The sequence below is a fragment of the Haliotis rufescens genome, unplaced genomic scaffold, assembly GCF_023055435.1.
Source record: "Haliotis rufescens isolate VD_foot unplaced genomic scaffold, xgHalRufe1.0.p SCAF_4, whole genome shotgun sequence".
Classification (NCBI taxonomy): domain Eukaryota; kingdom Metazoa; phylum Mollusca; class Gastropoda; order Lepetellida; family Haliotidae; genus Haliotis; species Haliotis rufescens.
In genome coordinates, this window is record NW_025964112.1 from 54,429,977 (window position 1) to 54,445,170 (window position 15,194).

At 41.1% G+C, this 15,194-nt stretch overlaps 1 protein-coding gene across 3 annotated transcripts in view; it reads right to left on the minus strand.

Moving 5' to 3' along the window:
• The window catches only part of LOC124115171, a 29,586-nt gene that overhangs the window by 2,945 nt on the left and 11,447 nt on the right, over nucleotides 1–15,194 (minus strand). Inside the window, exons 1-4 of one of the 3 annotated variants that reach the window (XM_046476073.2) lie at nucleotides 4,184–4,240; nucleotides 2,002–3,815; nucleotides 1,038–1,164; nucleotides 3–83 (exon numbers count right to left, since the gene is read on the minus strand). In XM_046476073.2, the coding sequence (XP_046332029.1) occupies nucleotides 3–83; nucleotides 1,038–1,164; nucleotides 2,002–3,807 (2,014 nt within the window). In that variant the 5' untranslated portion in view covers nucleotides 3,808–3,815; nucleotides 4,184–4,240. Of the gene's footprint in view, nucleotides 1–2; nucleotides 84–1,037; nucleotides 1,165–2,001; nucleotides 3,816–4,183; nucleotides 4,241–15,194 lie in introns of those variants that run through there. The other 2 variants (XM_046476083.2, XM_046476063.2) reach the window with 2 other exon arrangements.

Here is a 15,194-nt window from a genome sequence, read left to right on the forward strand (position 1 = left end):
ACGTTTGACTGACTTGACAAGCACCTCAGACTCGCCCTTCCATGTCAGAAAGTGAAGAGATCGATCCATGGCGTTCTCCTCTGCTGAAAGGACGATATACAATTTACTGTTATTTATTACTTTCTCATCATATTTCTTTATCAACTTTTACTACATTTTCACATGCCATGTCAAGCTCTTACCTGCTGTATGGTAAAAGATCAATTGCATAATTTTGGACAATTACTACGGCGTCCCCCACGAAAACGCCAGCGTTGCCCTTTCAAATCTTCATTTAAAGTGTACTATCAATTGATAAAGTACACGTCGTTGGACGTAAGTGATTAAGAATTAGATTCTTGTATAGAATGTATTTTATGATAAGTTTTGTTTGTTTGTTGTTTAACGCCGCACTCAGCAATATTCCAGCTATATGACGGCGGTCTGTAAATAATTGAGTCTGGACCAGACAGTCCAGTGATTAATATCATGAGCATCGATCCACCCAATTTGGATTGATGACATGCATCAACCAAGTCAGCGAGCCTGACCACCCGATCCCGTCAGTCGCCTTTAACGACAAGCATGGTCGCCTTTTATGGCAAGCATTGGTTGCTGAAGACCTATTCTACACCGGATCTTCACGGGTCTTATGATAAGTTGCCAGTGGGAGATTTAGAGTGAGTGACTTGTATTTTACGCTGCTTTTAGCACTATTTCAGCAATATCACGGCGGGGGTACACCAGAAATGGGCTTCACACATTGTACCGGTACCCATGTGGGGAATCGAACCCGGGTCTTCGGCGTGACTAGCGAACCACTAGATTACCCGACCATCCCTTGAGATATAGATGTGCGCTTAAAATCCTACAACGAAACACTTGAAGACATTTTCTTATGGAACGACGAGTAGCAGCCAGCAGTGGTATAAGAGTATAGAAAACCTGTTGAACGGACGAAGGGATTCGGGAATGAAAGCTCGTGACGAGATGGATTGTATCTAGGGGAAAGGGGTCCCATTCCTACACTGAATCGTGTGCAGAATAAGAGTAGTTACCGGGCTCCTTGCTGTCGAACATGAAGGCTTCATCTTCCACCGCGTACCCACCAAGTCGGAAATTCACCTTGTGTGGGCCAGGATGCCTGGGAGAAAAGCGGAGTTCAAAGGTTGCCTCAAGGTCACGCTGTGATGAGAAGGTCAAGGTAATGATCACTATTTGTAAAACCTGCATATTAACGGTTGCATTATTATTACTGAATGAATGACAGATATCAACCAAAATTTAATATTATATCACCGTTTCTTAAACGGGTTGTAGCTCTATTCAAGATGTACTATTTATCAAATAAACCTTTAAAGTTGATGTCTTTTTGACAGACGAATTTATTCTCATCACTATGTAACTCAAATATCTTTTCCAGATATTATTTATCCATTTTGTCTTCAGCATGGTGTTTTCTATTCTCTCTGTCCGTTTGATTTATCCATTGCTGGAAACTCAAGGAATCTTTCCTGATGACAAAATTATAGTTTCTATATTATACAAAAAAATACGATTTGTACAAATTCTAAAATTGTCCGTATATAGACTTATATATAAATTTTGTAATGGAAATATAAAACATTCAGATGGGGAAACATCGATCTCGGCGACTATTTTATGATAGGAGAGTACCATATTCTTACAGTAGATAAAAAGTTTGATATCCAACGGGCCAGTGATTGGCGAACTCGTGACTCTGACACGCACTATTAATAAGACGATCTTTCACCTAAGTTAAGTTAAGCTTATAAGTTTTCAAAAGATGTAGTTTCTTTAAATTGAGTACATAAGTAAACCGTATGAAAGGCTTCATAATCACTGGATTGTTTCATTCTCACAAACTTGATATCTTCCTTTATGTCCTGGTACTCGACCGCCCTTGTTAACGGCCAAAGAGGGGTGCGGTTCGCGAGCATGAGTCTATCCGCGAGTTTCTGGAACCCACGAGTACACGAGAAGGGACTAAACGTCCTTTACCTTGACATTTCCTGTCCTATTGGTAGCTCCGGACCTCGATCCGCCTTCATGTAGCGACCCAGGCGGGTGGAAACCGTTCCTATCGTCTGCTCCACGGGGGCTTGTGTGGGCGCCGTTTGCCATCACATCGTCGTTAAAGGAGACCTTCGAGTCTACACTCTCCATCTGTCTGTAGCTTGCCCTGCTTCGCTGTTTGCCCTTTCCCAGATCTTGCAGGTCGACCGACGACGCAACTCCGATAGATTTCTGTGACCCAGTTTGTTTCAGGCTGGTCCTGTTCCTAGAGATTGGCGTGTACCTTATATTCCCAACATCCTGTTCAGTAGGAGTGATATTTTCTTCATATCTATCCGGATCCAGTGTGCCCCTGCCATCCCCTGACATGTCACCGTTGTGGTAGCCACTATCGCCGTTACTGTGGACGTGTCGTCTGTTGTTCTTTGTAGAATGATGACGCCTTGCATCCGGAGAGTCCACTTCGTCACTGCGTGTGGATGCAGCTTCACCCATATCACCAAGATGTTCCAGTACCCGGCTGATGGTCAATCCTGAGGAGTCTTCTATCACAGCCTTGATGCTAGCAGGCTTAGGCACGACGATGACGTTGCCCATATATTTGAGAAAGACTCTCACAATCACCATGTCCTCTTCGTCCTGTAGGGAGTCTGTAATCTCAATGATAACCTTCCACTGCAGCATCGTGTTATCCAAGTAGATTATCTCGCCTACTTTGGCCATCTTTTTTGTTATGTCGCTCAGTGATGTCAGGTCAACAAAAATCTCCTTTCTGTCCGGCTTAGCTGGAAGCGGAGCAGTGATCAGAGCATTTAGTTTCTGTTTTATGTTTTCGTTTTCCTGGAGGAAGTTGCCTGGTTTTGCCTCTTCCATCACTTTCCTGCAGTAGTCGGCGTAGTCTGTCTCTGTTTGAGCTGTTGTTTTGAAGGCAGTGAGACACGCACTCATATGATCTCTTTCATCTGCTATAGCAATGTGAAGACTGTTCTTCAGCACTTCCTTCTGTTCCTCGGCCTGTTCAATGAAGCTGTCGAAATAACGTTCAATTTGTGCCTCCAACTTCTTGCTCTCAATATTCAGATGAAACAAGTCCCTTTCCAGCTCTGACTTCTCCGACTCTGTTCTCTCCTGCCTCTCTTTCAGTTCCTCCAGTGCCTCCGACACCGCCCTCTTCTCATCCTTCACGACATCCTGGACATCCCTAATCTCGTGCCCATCCCGCTCTTTGTGCTCAACAATGGCGCATGATGGGCACACGGCTTTCATGCAGCCTGGCTTCTCACAGAACAGATCCAGCGTCGACCCAGGATGTAGGGTGCATGTCTCGGTTTGTGTCAGATAGTTCTCGGGCAGCTTCAGTATTTCTGCAATAGAGAGAATCTTGTGGGCTTTCTGTTTGTAGAAGCGTTTGTGGGCCCTCAATCCCTCTTCACAAATGTACAGCTGACAGTTAAGGCAGTGGTGGGTTGCTGGCGACTTCTCGGAACAGTCGGTACAGAGTCGCCTCCCTTTCCTTCCCTTCAGTTCCACAAATACGACGAACTTCATGGCAACGTATTCCACGGGGAAGGTTTCCTCCACCGACTCCCGGACATCCCACAGTTGGTCGCAAGACGGGCAACTGAGTTTAGATCCCATCGTCCACACGTCATCCAAGCACTGAGAACAGAAGCTGTGTTGGCATGGCAACACACGTGGTATCTTGTCCTCGCTGTCAAACTGCTGCTCGCATCTGTCACACTTCAGAATATTCTCTTTGATCTCACGTGTTGATATAACAGGATTAGCCATAGTGCCACCTGGAACAAAGATCACTTTAAAATAATGACTTTTATTATGAACAAAACATACACATTCGAACAATTATATATTTTCTTCGGGCACCCGGCATGTCTCAGGAACCATCTAGTAAGTTTTATTTTGAGAGATACAACATATATTTAGTGTTTTTAATGTTTATATATGTCAATGAACAGTATATGTTTCTTTCTGAGCAATTACAGAAGATAAACTGACGGACAAAAGAAAATATACACCTCAAAATTGGATTTGACTAAAACATTACAAACGTTATCAAGCCTTACTAGGGCGAAAACAGTCGCCCAAACATAAAAAATTAAGGTTCAAATCGCAACTATGATACCCCAATCAACTGCAACTGCATTACCATCGAATAACTACTCTTTGTTTTTTCCTCCTTAGCAACCATCAAACATGGGTGTATATGTTCCTTTGCCCGGTGCTTTATGTCCATGACAGTGGATATGCAACAAACAATATAAGCAAAAAAAGAATGTTTCTCGGCTCATAAGCGGATGCATGTCCATGAATAATAATTATGTCTCCGTTTCAAGGCACATATCACACATCGAACCATAAACACTATCTATCTATCTATCTATCTATCTATCTATCTATCTATCTATCTATCTATCTATCTATCTATATCCACTTCTATTCAGATATAATATATGTGCATATCGGATGTTGTGTCAATTTTTTTGAATTTTGACAGTACAACAGAGTATTTTGCTGATGACATTAACGGTTTGCTGTGTGACCGTGCGACAAGCGTAAGTATCGATTTTACTTTCCTTGCAATTCCCCTGATGGAATTACATAATGAACGATATTGATCTCTTGCTATTCGCTCTGTCTTCTCCTCGGATTGTGGGTGATTTAACAACGACACCCGCCTTCTCGAGAGAGACGCACTAAGAACGTGCTGTAGAGTTGAACTTAAATGGACAAAATCATGCATTCTGATCAATGTTGTTTAATCGTGCTGCTCAAAATGAAAGCAATATGCAGAACAAAAATAGTGTTTGTTTGTTGACACCCAATGCAACACAGAACAGCGTAAAAACAGAATGTTGTTGTGGTAACCCTGTTGAGGACAGGAATACATTATGTACTGATGTCGTCAAATCAAGCTCATGTATGCAGTGCAGGACTGTCATATTATTTATTTATTTATTTATTTATTCATTTATTCATTTATTCATTTATTCATTTATTCATTTATTTATTTATTTATTTTATTTCATTTTTTCAACAAAGAAATTTACAGATTAAAATTTTTAAAATGCAGCAAAGAGGATTTGGGTATCCTGACAAAGTCAGACTGGTTAGGCTCGGCTCAGGGCCCTTGCCCCCTCTACACGCAGCCCAGACAGCAAATGGGACTTCTCCCATGAAGCGCTGCCTTGTCGAACCCACCCAGAACTTTTGGGAGAATGTGAAGACTCCCCAACACTGCAGCCTTCTGCATCACCCAGATTGTCAGAAGGGTTGTACTCCTGGTAGCAAACCCGGGTACTCTCCCACAGCCAGTCAACAGATTGGGAGGTATTAAACCTAAGGCACTGAGAACAATGGGGAGTCAGACAACTTGGTACTTTGGATGCAAGCGTGACATTTCGAAAGCGAGGTCTGCATATTTGCCATGTTTTACCTGAATCTTGTCAATCACATTAGTGTCAAAAGGGACAGAAAATTCAATAATATAAATGATTTCATTGGATTTATGAAAAAGGACAAGATCTGGCCTTAACACGTCTGAGGCTGTATACGGACTTATTCCAAGTTTTGTATTTATCATTTTCCATGACGCCCTCTACATATTCCTGGTCGTACCATGGATGGACCTCTGTGTTAAAACCACAAGTATGTCGAAGACGATAATAAAATGCCAGAAGTTCTGGGTACGAGTTCTCTCGAGTAGGCAGAGCTTCCTAGGAGAAGTCCCATTCGCTGTCTGGGCCGCGTGTAGAGGGGTCAAGGGCCCTGAGCTTAACCAAGCTGACTATGCCAGGATCAACCAAACCTTTTTTGCTGCATTTATATGTTAATATGTATATGATAATAATAAACAAATAAACACACACCCATACATAAACATATAAACACACACACACACACACACACACACACACACACACACACACACACACACACACACACACACACACACACACACACACACACACACACACACACATAGCGATGATACCAGGCGTTCTAGGAAAGATAAACGTATCCTGCGTAAATTGGTGGCACCCATCACAAACACAACCAAATCAATTGCTTACCTGAACAAACACAGAACATATGGTACAAGTCAAAACAGGGAATTTACATCGGACATAATTTTGGTTACTGATGCGTCGAATTTGGAAATTTACCATTCTTATCAATGCAAACTGTTTATCTTTCAAACAGTCAACATTTCAAAATTTCAAGATTTGTTGGTACATTTATTTCATCAGTAGAATTGTTTAAAACAAGAAAAGGAACTTGTTTTACTATTACCTTATTATATTGTATCTACTGCCACGTTAATCCACTGATCTACAGGTTGATGACGCGTCGTGTAACATGGCATCTCCTGCAGCATGCTGTCACATAGCATCAATGTTGTAAACGGCCCGTGAAGATTCCGGGGTAGAATAGGTCTTAAGCAACCCATGCTTGCCGTAAAAGGTGACTATGCTTGTCGTAAAAGGCGACTAACGGGATCGGGTGGTCAGGCTCGCTGACGTGGTTGATGCATGTCATTGATCCCAATTGCGCGGATCGATGCTCATGATGTCAATCACTGGATTGTCTGGTCCATTCTCGATTATTTACAGACCGCCGTCATATAGCTGGAATATTGCTGAGTGCGGCGTAAAACAACAAACCAACCAACCAACCATGTTGTAAACGGCTTCGAGATAGACGACGCAGGTTTATACAGCATGTCATTCAAACTTTAACCTGGTAATGATTAGTGTTATTTCTGAAAACAACTGATCTGTTGTCATATATTGATTTATTGATCAGCTCAAGTTGTGTGTTCTCCCCATTAGACATGCTTCAAAGCAATGACTTAACAGTTGTCAGGTGGCATCCTTGACTGTAGAGACCAACGTAGGCAGCGACGGCGACATATGTGAAATATTGGAATAAAATCCGCTCTGGCCATGTCCTTTTTCATTATGCTTTCAGCGCGGTATGAATTTAATCAATATGCTATAAATTAAATATTGAGTGTAATGGTCCCTGAAGGGTGATATAACTACCACTATAAGCTCTATGGGTTAAGAAAATGTATTCACTGGATAAATGCAACGATGTCTGTCAACAAGGATTCGACAACTGTTTACGAAGCCGATGACAATGCTGTTTAATGAGGTATTGAGCATACTACAAAAACTGATGACACAGCTGACATGGCGTCTATAGTTACCAAGCATCAGCAACATGTATTTACGTAAGTACGACCCTATCGCCAATACCACAGCTCCGTGTTGTTCTATGAGATAGCAACATTCAATTATGTAACTACAACCCAACCGCCCAACTGGGATTTTGTATTGGGACATGATATTTTCGGCTGCAGCTGCAAAAGCAGATATATATTTTTAATTAAAACTATGAGCCAATATATGTAATTTTTGTGGCAGATAATCTCTCTTTTCCAATAAAATGAAGCAAAATTATATTTTTAAAGATTTTTCGGGGGCTATGAATTTTTTTCGATAAAATCCCTTTGCTCATTATTGTTTTCTTCAGAGGTTCAGTACAATTTGTCAAGAATGAAAGCAATTGCCATCTGAAGTTTACTGAGAAAACAATATGTGAAATGCTGGTCTGTTTCCCATTGCCTATGAGCCGGAATTTCTGCTCCGATTACCAAAGTCAAGACAAGGTAATTTGGCCAAGAAGTTTCACTTCAGCTTCAGGTATATCGATAATATGATATCGTTCAATAACCATCAAATAGCCAATACCCTTCAACTGATTTACCCACGTGAACTAGACATCTGTTTCATATTTAGATCTATGCATAAAGACTCAGAGTGACAAAACACTCTCCACAAGACTGTATGACAAGAGGGATGACTTCAACTTGCGCATAGTCAACTTTTCCCCATGTCGAGCAATATTCCAGCATCTTCAACCTTCACAACGTTTGAGATACAATCGAGCATACTCTCTCTACCAAGATTTCAAAGAGCGTCATCCGACTCTTGAATATTATGACATAATGTCACTGGTTGTAATCTTTACCAGCTGTGTACAGCCTTGATAATGAAGTTGTTTGATCAAGGTTACAGCATTCACGGCCTCACTAAAGCTTCATTGGCAGACGAGGTGTACGAGGGCTGGTCAAAACGTTTTAAGCCTAACAAACAAACCCAACAATTGTGAAAGTGTCTTTAATTTTATGTTTCTACATGATCTCCCTGCTTTTCAATACACTTCTCATATCGATAGTGAAGCTTTCCAATTCCAGTCAGGAAGACGTTTTCTGAAGCCACCCTGAAAAACCCACCCACGACAACTTTGAGGTCATCGTTGTCGTCAGAGCGCCTTCCACGAAGGTGTTCTTTCAGTTAGGAAACAGGTAGAAATCATTCGGTGCCAGGTCTGGCGAGTATGGAGGGTGAGGAAGCTTTTCGAACCCACATTGTCGCACAGCAGTCTTGGCAAGTCGAGAGGTGTGAGAAGAGGCATTGTCATGAAGTAGTAGAACACCAGCAGTCAGTATTCCTCGCCGCTTTTCTTTGATAGAATCTCTCGATATAGCAAATCAGCATAGTAGGCACCGGTAATCGTCTTATTAAGAAATGAACAAAGATAACTTTCTTCACTGATCTTGAAGACTTGAATTAACTTTGGTGCCGGAGAAGTGGAATGATGCCATTCCATGGATTGACGTTTTGACTCGGGATCATAGTCGAGACCCATGTTTCATCACTCGTTACTAATCTCTTTTTAGATTTGACGAAATCCTCCTCAATTAGCTGTAAATTTTTGCTGGCAATGTCAGTTCTTTTTTCCTTAAGATCAGAATTGAGAAGCTTTGGCATCCAACGAGCAGATATCTTATTCATCTGTAAATGTTCATGAAAAATAGTCTCAGTGGATCCATGGTTTAGGCCTGTGTCTTCCTCAAGTTCAGCAACTTATCCCCATTCACTTGTGACATGCGGTCATGAATTTCTGACCCGTGAAGATCCGGGGTAGAATAGGTCTTTAGCAACCCATGCTTGCGCTAGATGGCGACTGTGCGTGTTCGGCCGGTCAGGCTCGCTGCATGTCATAGTATCCCAATTGCGTGAATCGATGCTCATCAATCACTTGATTGTCTGGTCCAGACTAGATTCTTTACAGACCTGCGTTATACCTCTGGAATATTGCTGAGTGCGGCGTTAAACAACAAACAAACAGGCATTTCTTGGTGAGTACTTTTCTCTGAAGTCAAAAACTTGATGACTGCTCGGTACTCCTTCTTTTCCATTTCTGGACCCCTATTACATTCAACTGGCTGTCACTAATATACAAACGGTCTCAACAGACCACATACACTTACAATGAACTACTCAAACAATGTACTGCATTGACCCGTTCACTTTGTTATGGCCCATAGTTGAAAGTTAGTCAGGCTTAGAACCTTTTGACCAGCCCTCGTAATACCCTTACTCTCTGTTTATGTGTAGTACATCTCGTCTGTCTATGAATATCTAATAAAGGAAAAGGCCATTTTAATTAGGATCCAATAAGCTCGTCACAACTGTTTAATCCTTATCCTTACTGTATATCTGGCTTCACTACCCAGGTACTTCATTACCAGTATGATATTTGTTATTCCTACACTACATTTGGCTTCATCCAATTATCTTTATACTGTTTGTTATCTATTACCTTTTGTTGTCAATGATAATCTCCTTATCACAACATATTATGCATATACTTGGTTGTTGTCACCAGCTTATATGTAATAAACCTGAAGTTGTTATCCATAAAGTTGTACATTTTCTTTTTGTATGCCAAAAATCGAGAAAGAAGAGAGAACGTCCACTGGAGGAGCACCATCAGATTATGCAGGGACGAACTGTAACGCCTAACTTACTCATAACTTATCACAGGACAGAAAACGCCCATGCAGTATTTAGATGCAGCTTGTTACATAACCATTGTTATGCGTATGTGAATGAATGAATGAATGAATGAATGAATGAATGAATGAATGAATTATAGTACTGAACATTAGATTTCCATTGTGATATGTATGTTAATGAATGAATGAATAACATTATGGCTTTGTGTGAAATTGATTAATGTCTAATACAAATATTTAAAGTATATGTTGTATTTTCCTATTCTAATACCATTGTATATGAAACGAGCCCATTCCTAATCTGTAAGGTTAAAGCAGAGACCATATAATAGAGGTTAACAGCAGGGTGTCGGGGTGTATCAGTTACATGCCGGACCGTAGCACTGACGGTAAGTGATAAACTGTTGGGGAGGGCCGTCCCTCTATTATATGGTCTCTGGTTAAAGGTAGGGCATTAGTGGTGCACTCAACCGTATAATTTGTGACTTTAAGATGACAACGGTTAGGTAGGACACTACCAGAGTTCATGAGTGTTTTCATTCACACTCCAGTAGCATTGCTCACATCGTGTTGAGAACTAAAAGCTGTTTGGGTGCTTATTAAGTTGTTCTTGTAATGACGGCATTGCGTTTATATCGGATAACTCGGAATTATCCATGGGACCAGGAAATGGGGGTAGTTCCGAATAATGAGATGTCAGGTTAGACAGGGTTCTAAATGACATTAGTGACTGACCATGTGTTTCTATACTCATTAAAAAAGAAACGCGAATATCTTACATGGTGGTTAATATATGAAGACTTACTCATATTCAAGAGACATTATATTGGTTCGATGCACAAAAGAACAAACTGTTATGTTGTGTGAATCGATGCTCATGAACGCATCACATTTGACGTCATGGATCCATGACTCGAGATGCACCATTTGTCTCGTGCAGGATGAGCGTGTAAAGTTTGGAAATCAGCTGCAGCATACTGTGATGAGAATAGAGACACTCTGTGGTAACAGTCGACTGACTGTTAGTTTTGTCATTAATTGGTACACATTGGAAACATCTTTTCTTAACGTACATGTTTTAAATGTTTCTATGGTTTCGCGTTTCGTTTGGCGGGGAATATATTATCGATCAGGATACTCTAACTTATGTGTACTTTCAAAAATGGAGATTCATTGAAGATTCCACAAACAAACCTCAATATTATAAGCTTTTTAACTTTCATATGTCTGCAGAATAGAATTATGGAATGTTAATCTAAGAAAATGTGGCCCAATTCAGATGTAGTGCGTGTTGAATTGCGAAGATACATCAATATACAATTCGTAAATACCTAGAAAATGAATATAATGTAGACACTGTTCTTTCAGGTTGAAGATGAATATGATTTTTTGTTAGTTTGCTGTATATATAATGAAATAAGAAAAGAATATATAAACGACAATATTATGTACATCAAAATAAATATTAATTTTCTTCAAACATATCAAGTAAACAAACAAGATTACTCGAGACTTTCCATTGCCAATATGCCAAGCAATGTTATTTAGAAAGTATCATTGCAAACTATGCAGCTGCTTCTGTATTCTATACACTATGTACGATGGGCCTGTGACCTTAAAGTATTGCTGAAATACATAAATGGTCATGTAGGCCTAAAACCTTACAGATCATCAGATTTGACTTAGGCGTCAAATTTGGAAATGTAATATCCTTCACATGTGTACCATAAAAAAAGATTGTAAAGCCTCACTAAAGTCTTGCAAGTCACGATTAAACAACTCTGAGCAAGTGTCGTGTTAAGCCTCAAGTGACACGTGCCTACTCCGAGGATTTCAAAGTATTGTTTGGATGTTACTTTTTTCAATCCGCTGTTCTGCGGTCTATGTAATGTCTTTTCATAGCAAATATGCGCAATGTAAAATATAATCGTTACAACATTGCAATATTTGGATACGGTTTGTCGGTTAAGAGTAAGTACAACATCGCCACACCACGAGACAACTGAAGTGCATCTTATCATATCAATATTCAAAATGGCACGGTTAATAAAATGTTTGCATTATCGATTGATGGAGGATGTTAGAACTCATCAAACAAAACTAAATTCTCTGTCAACATTGACACTGTTTTTATATGGTAAACAGAAGACTATTGTGGCATAATAAAATTTCGATAACGCATGATGCCAAGTTTACATAATATAACATCTTATAATACCCGTGTACCAAACGGGCAAATCCCTCGGGCAAAGAAACCTTTTCAGGTGCCGTTATCGGTATTGATCGACACTGTGTCTCAAAATTCTACGTTCACACAGCTATGGTGTAAGTTATAACTTTAGGAATTGTACATTTATCTATTTTGTCCTGGTGTTTAATATTGCAGTGAAAAAATAAATGATATCTTTTACAATTTTTTGCATATAGGGGGTATGTTAACGCAATGTAAGCTATTATTCTGCACAGAGAGGATATGGTAGCGCAATGTAAGCTCCTACATGTGAGATGTAAAACGGTAGTTTGCAAGTTTGGACCAGGTACAGTAATATTGTAGTTTAAAGAATGATTTAGGTTCTTTCCAAAAGTGTCATCATTTAAATAAATAATGAAATTCATCTCCAGTTAATTGAGAATCACATAAAGTACTGTTCCCGTCGGAGGTTAAGCCACATTCCAGTTTATACGGGGGATCTATGACAACTTGTCTAAAACAAAAGTTAGATTTGGATACATTATCCAGAAGAAGTAACTAGTTTCGAAAGAAAATGTGTCGACCTTTATGACGTCATAATAAATACCTTTAGATTAACGTTGCGTTAGCAGCTACCCTGCACACGGGTGGTTTGTTAACGTGATGTACGTGGTACACTGCACACAAGCAATCTCTTAGCATAATGTTCCGAGCTGTTACTCTGCACACAAGCAATCTCTTAGCATAATGTTCCGAGCTGTTACTCTGCACACGGGTGATCTCTTAGCATAATGTTCCGAGCTGTTACTCTGCACACGGGTGATCTCTTAGCATAATGTTCCGAGCTGTTACTCTGCACACAAGCAATCTCTTAGCATAATGTTCCGAGCTGTTACTCTGCACACAGGTGATCTGTTAGCATAATGTACCGAGCTGTTACTCTGCACACGGGTGATCTGTTAGCATAATGTACCGAGCTGTTACTCTGCACACGGGTGATCTGTTAGCATAATGTACCGAGCTGTTACTCTGCACACGGGTGATCTCTTAGCATAATGTTCCGAGCTGTTACTCTGCACACGGGTGATCTCTTAGCATAATGTACCGAGCTGTTACTCTGCACACGGGTGATCTCTTAGCATAATGTACCGAGCTGTTACTCTGCACACGGGTGATCTCTTAGCATAATGTTCCGAGCTGTTACTCTGCACACAAGCAATCTCTTAGCATAATGTTCCGAGCTGTTACTCTGCACACAGGTGATCTGTTAGCATAATGTACCGAGCTGTTACTCTGCACACGGGTGATCTGTTAGCATAATGTACCGAGCTGTTACTCTGCACACGGGTGATCTCTTAGCATAATGTACCGAGCTGTTACTCTGCACACGGGTGATCTCTTAGCATAATGTTCCGAGCTGTTACTCTGCACACGGGTGATCTCTTAGCATAATGTTCCGAGCTGTTACTCTGCACACGGGTGATCTCTTAGCATAATGTACCGAGCTGTTACTCTGCACACGGGTGATCTCTTAGCATAATGTACCGAGCTGTTACTCTGCACACGGGTGATCTGTTAGCATAATGTACCGAGCTGTTACTCTGCACACGGGTGATCTGTTAGCATAATGTACCGAGCTGTTACTCTGCACACGGGTGATCTGTTAGCATAATGTACCGAGCTGTTACTCTGCACACAAGTGATCTGTTAGCATAATGTACCGAGCTGTTACACTGCACACGGGTGATCTGTTAGCATAATGTACCGAGCTGTTACTCTGCACACGGGTGATCTGTTAGCATAATGTACCGAGCTGTTACTCTGCACAAGGGTGATCTGTTAGCATAATGTACCGAGCTGTTACTCTGCACACAAGCGATCTGTTAGCATAATGTACCGAGCTGTTACTCTGCACACAAGTGATCTGTTAGCATAATGTACCGAGCTGTTACTCTGCACACGGGTGATCTGTTAGCATAATGTACCGAGCTGTTACTCTGCACACGGGTGATCTGTTAGCATAATGTTCCGAGCTGTTACTCTGCACACGGGTGATCTGTTAGCATAATGTACCGAGCTGTTACTCTGCACACGGGTGATCTGTTAGCATAATGTTCCGAGCTGTTACTCTGCACACGGGTGATCTGTTAGCATAATGTACCGAGCTGTTACTCTGCACACAAGTGATCTGTTAGCATAATGTTCCGAGCTGTTACTCTGCACACGGGTGATCTGTTAGCATAATGTTCCGAGCTGTTACACTGCACAAGGGTGATCTGTTAGCATAATGTTCCGAGCTGTTACTCTGCACACGGGTGATCTGTTAGCATAATGTACCGAGCTGTTACTCTGCACACAAGCGATCTGTTAGCATAATGTTCCGAGCTGTTACTCTGCACACGGGTGATCTGTTAGCATAATGTACCGAGCTGTTACACTGCACACGGGTGATCTGTTAGCATAATGTACCGAGCTGTTACTCTGCACACGGGTGATCTGTTAGCATAATGTACCGAGCTGTTACTCTGCACACGGGTGATCTGTTAGCATAATGTACCGAGCTGTTACTCTGCACACGGGTGATCTGTTAGCATAATGTACCGAGCTGTTACTCTGCACACAAGTGATCTGTTAGCATAATGTACCGAGCTGTTACTCTGCACACAAGTGATCTATTAGCATAATGTACCGAGCTGTTACTCTGCACACAAGTGATCTGTTAGCATAATGTACCGAGCTGTTACACTGCACACAAGTGATCTGTTAGCATAATGTACCGAGCTGTTACTCTGCACACAAGCGATCTGTTAGCATAATGTACCGAGCTGTTACTCTGCACACAAGCGATCTGTTAGCATAATGTACCGAGCTGTTACACTGCACACGGGTGATCTGTTAGCATAATGTACCGAGCTGTTACTCTGCACACAAGCGATCTGTTAGCATAATGTACCGAGCTGTTACTCTGCACACAAGTGATCTGTTAGCATAATGTACCGAGCTGTTACTCTGCACACAAGCGATCTGTTAGCATAATGTACCGAGCTGTTACTCTGCACACGGGTGATCTGTTAGCATAATGTACCGAGCTGTTACTCT